General features: G+C 44.7%; 1 protein-coding gene across 1 annotated transcript; it reads right to left on the reverse strand.

Annotated features, from left to right (window-relative positions):
* Positions 1-4,265: 4,265 nt before the first annotated feature.
* Positions 4,266-5,666, reverse strand: LOC127766276 (uncharacterized). The gene is made up of 4 exons (XM_052291364.1): positions 5,351-5,666; positions 4,891-5,021; positions 4,659-4,669; positions 4,266-4,305 (listed from the first exon to the last, which is right to left on the reverse strand). The coding sequence occupies exons 1-4, from the start codon at positions 5,664-5,666 to the stop codon at positions 4,266-4,268; spliced, it is 498 nt and encodes a 165-aa protein (XP_052147324.1).

Here is a 5,666-nt window from a genome sequence, read left to right on the forward strand (position 1 = left end):
CGCATGGAAAAATCGATTTTTCCATACGGACGACTTAAGGAGCCGTATGAAAAATAAAGTTTGAAACTAGTTTATCTCACTCATATGAACTCTAAATTGGATGATTCTTTTTCCTAAATGTTTCTAAAATCATGTTCTATCATGTTATTGTGTTCTTTCTGCTATTATTTTAGATATTTTTTTCTTGTGACTTCGTTTTATCAATTAAAAATTTGAATTTCAAAACTTCAAAAAATATTTTGAAGCAGTAAATAATTTCAGCTGAAAGAGTCATCAACAAAAAACTTGTATAACTTATCAAGATCTATAACTTTTATTTTGGTCATTTCTTCATCCGACAAAGTGATAGTAACATTTTCATAAAATTTACATATCTCTCTTTTCCCTCCCACCACTTCAATTTTTTTCCAACCCATCTCCTCTCTCTCTCCCCTCTATTTTTTAATTTTACTCTCCCCTCTTTCTCTCTTTCTCTCCACAGATCTGTTCTCTCCCTCTCTCCCTCTCCCTCTCCGTTGGATCTGCCGCCCTAGAGAGCGGCTGCGGCTACGGCGACGACGGCACGCAGCAAGGGCGGCGGATCGATCCGACGAGTGGGCAGCGACCCGGGTGGTGGCGCCACCGCCATCCCCTCCTCACCGCCGCTAACAATGACGACGACGAGGGCGGGGGCGGCTCGGCCGCCTTGAGCGGGGGTGGCTCGGCCGCCTCGGGCGGCGCCACCCCGCGCGAATCCGGCGCCAAGGGCGCTCCTCTCTCATGTGAACACTGGGGTAGCCGATCCGGCGCCGGCGTGGACAGCGGGCGGCGGGGGCGGCCGATTCGGTGATAGCGACGACGGCAGGCGACCGGGGCAATGGATCCGGCGCTGGCGACGATGGCGGGCCGTGGGGGCGACAGATCCGGCGCCGGCGACGGCGTACGGCAGGGATACGACGCTCCGGTGGTAGGCTAGGGTTCAGTTTTTTGGTTTTTTTTTTGTTTGCCGAATTTATTTTCGCATGCGACCGGTATAAGCGACCATTTTCGCATGCGGTTGCGCCGGCCGCATGCGAAAAGCGTGATTTTTGCAAACCTTCTCGCCCATGCGGTTGGCGCAACTGCATACAAAGACCCTTCTCGCCCGCATGCAAAAAGGGTTTTCGTAGTAGTGCTCCTCTCCTCTCACGCCCCCACCGACGCCAGATCAAGTGCGCCTCCTCATCGAGCATTGTCGCCATCTCTCCTCCCCAAGACAAGGGCGAGGTGCCCCACCCCGCTGTCTTCTCTATCTCTGGAGGCCTACACAGCCGGAGTCACAATCGTCGTCCTTACCTCTTAACCACATAGACTTTCACAATCCACTGTTGATCCTGTCGTCACCGGTGGGAATCCTCCCTTTTCTCATGCCGTACTTAGAAATTTGGGGCTCTGGTGCAAAATATAAAATAGGGCTTACCATTAGAAAATGTCAAAAAATATTTTTTTTACATCGGCTACCATATATTCTTCATATTTGCACAACAGACCTGAATAGACTCACTTTTTCAATTAATGCCAAGAAGAATTATTGTGTATGGATGCAGTGATTTAACTTTATTAAGAAGAGAAGTGAAAACCCTTAATCGTACGATCACGTTATCATCTTGAGACATGGTTCTTTGAAGAAGATATGATTACCATCGGAATACTTATTGGAGTTAAAGAAAATAAATATGTTCTATTAATTCCATATCAGCAAAGTAAGAAAAGCAAAACTATATAAAAATGAAACAAGTGAGCTTTAAACATGCATGTTGGAACACATTATCATGGACTAAAATATGAAAAATTTAGGACCTCTATTTTTTTTTCAGCATGTTTGATCAGAAAGTGGGAAGAGGATTGCTAGATTGAAGGTAACCTGAAATGTAGCAACCCCGGTATCTAGCCACCACCCACAGTGTTTTTTAGTACCTCACGTATATATAATGCAATGCGATATTTGTAGTTTAAGGTCAGTTGTAAATCTTGCTTAGAAGTGGCTAATCCAATAGAAAAGAGTATTTCTGTTACACTTTGAAAATTAAATGGCAATCAAAATGAGCCTACCATCCACCTGTTTGGGCCAATGGTCCTTACAAGTCTTCTAGAGCCCAATAGCTCAGTACTCCTAAGGGAGAGGACAACAAGCAGCAGAGGCCACAGGCCAGACGAGCAAGGGCTTGGCGAACATAGCAGGAAATAAGTCCACCTAACGTCCCTGGTAACCACGGTACTGGAAATTAATCTTGAACCCTCAACTTGTAAAACTGAATTAAATTATGTTCTCCAACAAGTATAGATGACGAGTTTTGCTGACAAGGCAAGTTGACCTGATCTAGGAGTTTACGTAGCAAAAACAAAAGTGGCCCCACATGTCATCCTCGCTCTTCTTCCCTTTTCTCTCTCCCTCATTATCTTCCTTTCCTCTCTCTCCCCTCGTTCCTTTTGGCGAGGAGAGCCGTTGCAGCTAATGCAATTTGGTGCCGGCGTGCCGCTACTTCGTCTCCTTGCACGCGGACCGCCGGTGTGCAGGAACCCGTGCACAAGTGGCATGGATGGGACGAGACGCTGGGATTGGTGATGAGGAAGCAGATCAAAGCAACGAGGACGCTGCAGGTGGAGCTCCAGCAGCAATGGAGGGGAATCAGGTGGCGATGGATCAGTGGCCAGACAACGCGAATTCGACGGCCCAACGCGCAAAGACGAGAAATCAACGAGGCCGAGAGTGGGTGGCCATGATGAGGCTGTGTGCGATTTATGTTATGTGCCCTCCGTGTTAGGCACGGCCAGCGGCGGAGCTAGCGGGAGGGGGGAGGCAAGCCCCAACTACTACTCTGCTGGACTCCATGGAGTTGTGAGGGAGGAGAAGGGGGAAAAGATGGAGGGGAAGAAGAGGGGGGGGGGGGGGAGTGGCGGATCTAGAATATTTTCCGAGCCTGGGCAAACCTAATGATAGAGAAGTAGTACAATTAAATCCATATAAGCTCATACACGATTTAGCATAGATCGAGTTTGTAAAGCCTCCTTATTCCACTTAATGAAGCACAAGCACGTACTAAAGCACGCTTTTGGAAAAAAAAAAAAAACTACTCGTATATAGGGCCCACCCCTGAGTTGGGGCAGCTGTTTTACTGTGAATGAACTTCAGGTCGAAGTTGGGGCAGCTGTGTTTTACTGTGAATGAATGGCTTGTACTGTTATGCAACTAGTATACAACAATGTGAGGGACACTCATATGGATAATCAACAATGTTAGTACCAGTTGTGTTAAGCAGTGCATAATGTTTCAGTTTTGCAGCAAAGTTTGGGAAGCAACACTACAACTAACTGAATTTCCCTACGAAGTAACTGATAATTTCATTTTCAGTTCCTAAATCTGACTATTTGGTGACTTGTGGTTCAGGTCGCGATCAGCTATTAGTTTTTACGAAATGATGACAGAAGCTAAAACAGCAGCCTAATCTCTCATCTTTTAGAAACATTCTCAGCAGAAATTTTGCCAAGTGTAAAAGGAACCATGTGACATTTCAACAATATTTTCTTTAGTCACATATGCATGGGAAAACATACTAGCTAGGTGGGCTCAATTTTGTCATGTGTCAAAAGAATTTTTCCTATGCAACTAAGTTACTACATGTAAGAGGGTTTATAATATTGATATCATTTTTAATTCTCAAAAGTTGTGTTGTTTTTGTTTCACCTAAAGGATCATGTGTTTGCAGGGTCTTTGGACAGGATATACAGTAACCTCCCCGAGCAGTAATTCTACATCATGGGAGGCATCTGCTCCTTCCCTGTATCGATGCAAAATTGATTAATGCGTATGTTGTATGCTTCTGCTGTTTAGGAGTAATTTTTCCTCGATGCAAAATTGTGTGCGTACACAGTATGAGATTTCTTCCTAAGCATTATTTTGCGATGTTTTCGTTCAGTTCAATGTTGAATCAATTCGTTTCAGCCTGTGTACATGTGCAGATACGATTTTTAAGAGAGAAATGTCATATTGTAATATTAAACATTGGTGCAGATAAGTTATCAAGCTTCAAGGACATACATGTCATTGTACCCTTAGCAGACAATCACACACCAAAAAAAAAAAAAGAAAAGAAAAATCAAGTTGCCAAATTCATAACTTCTCCAGCTAGCAGATTCTCAGGACAGCTTGATTTTCATATAATCACTGCTCACAGAAGCTGTATCAAACACCCGTTTTTCTTTTCTGAGCTGTTTCTCTTTCTTCTTATTTATTTATTTATTTATTTTCACGTTGGGCACTCCTTGGTCTCCAAATTCCAGTAGCACCTGCATTTGCAACCAAGGAGGTAATCAACAAAAATAAAGCCACTTGCACAAAACTTATATACAATTTATAGTGATGCGAGTTATAATATTTTCTAAAACTGTAACCAGCATGTGTGCGTTTACATGATTACATCAAATAGTAACAAATCTGAATTCGATTCACAGGGAATGCTTGGCCATATAAGATTGGGTTCGTCGTGGCAGAAGTTGCAGGAATGCAAAAGTAGAGTAGTAAAGTGGACAAAATGAGGACAAGTCATGATGAACTTTGGTTTGCAGGGCCGAAAGCTTTCCAACCTAGATACTACAATTATCCACCAACTACAATTAAATTGGAACTGTAAGTAAATTACCAATATTGCCACTGTAAGTATGCAGCAGAACACATAGCCAACAATTAAACTAACAGATATCCTTGCTCGAGAACATAGAGAAAATAAGAGAGAATCTAATCACACAATAATAAGTATAACTTACAGTACATACCAGCACAGCTACTGAACATATATCGCACTGGTGAGGATGCCGGCGACCCCTGACTGGCTAACGATCCCGTCGTTGGCCGCGACGCTGATGAAGATGTACCTGATCGCCCCACTGTTTACCCCATGAGTTCTTGACGACCCAGTAAAGGTCGCCCAGGTCGTCGACGTCGTAGCCCACGATCAAGATGGAGTGGCTGATGGTAGTGTTGCCCGGCCCATAATAGATGGGGCCTAGGAACCACGGTTCCCAACTATTAAAAAAAAAAGCATCACTAGGCCATATTTGATCTCATCAAAGAGCAGCAATGGCAGCAATCAAGTGAATCATCAATCTTGTAACATACATTTTAAGGAGCATTATTTGTGACATATAAACAGCCACATTTAGAGGCTTAAATCTCCCTTAAATCCTAAAAGAATCCTAGGCATGTATATATACAAATCCTCGCTATAAAAAGGGCGTATTAAGATCAATAAAATTGAGGGGATTCACTGTTTTCACTGTTCACTTTTTGTTCTATAACATATCATCAGCACGTGGAGGGTAAGATGGCACGTACTGTTTCTCTCGATGCCGGTTCTTCCCTTCCTCGCAACATCTGTGCCCGTCGTCTCTGTCAACTCATGCATCAGCTTGAGAGGATCCTTCGGGCTCCAGTGCGTCGTGCTCGATGCGGCAGGGGCCGTGGCCCCCCATCTCCTCCCCCTGGCTTCGCTGGACGCCACAGCAGCGGCGCTGCTGCCCGAAGGAACACCAGAGCCGGCAACACCTACTCCAGCACCCTCACAGCTCGCCAAGGGCCTCCGGTGGTGCCTGACATGTGCACTGCACCAGAAAGGATTCTGGTGGAGTCCCCGCATCACTGTGAATCCCAT

Source organism: Oryza glaberrima, chromosome 3 (genome assembly GCF_000147395.1).
Source record: "Oryza glaberrima chromosome 3, OglaRS2, whole genome shotgun sequence".
In the NCBI taxonomy this organism is placed as follows: Eukaryota; Viridiplantae; Streptophyta; class Magnoliopsida; order Poales; family Poaceae; genus Oryza; species Oryza glaberrima.

Coding starts and splice junctions, on each gene's coding strand:
- LOC127766276 (XM_052291364.1), bottom strand. CDS start 5,666: ATGGGATTCACAGTGATGCGGGGACTCCACCAGAATCCTTTCTGGTGC. Junction 5,022..5,350: donor AACCGGCATCGAGAGAAACA/GTACGTGCCATC, acceptor CGTGGTTCCTAG/GCCCCATCTATTATGGGCCG.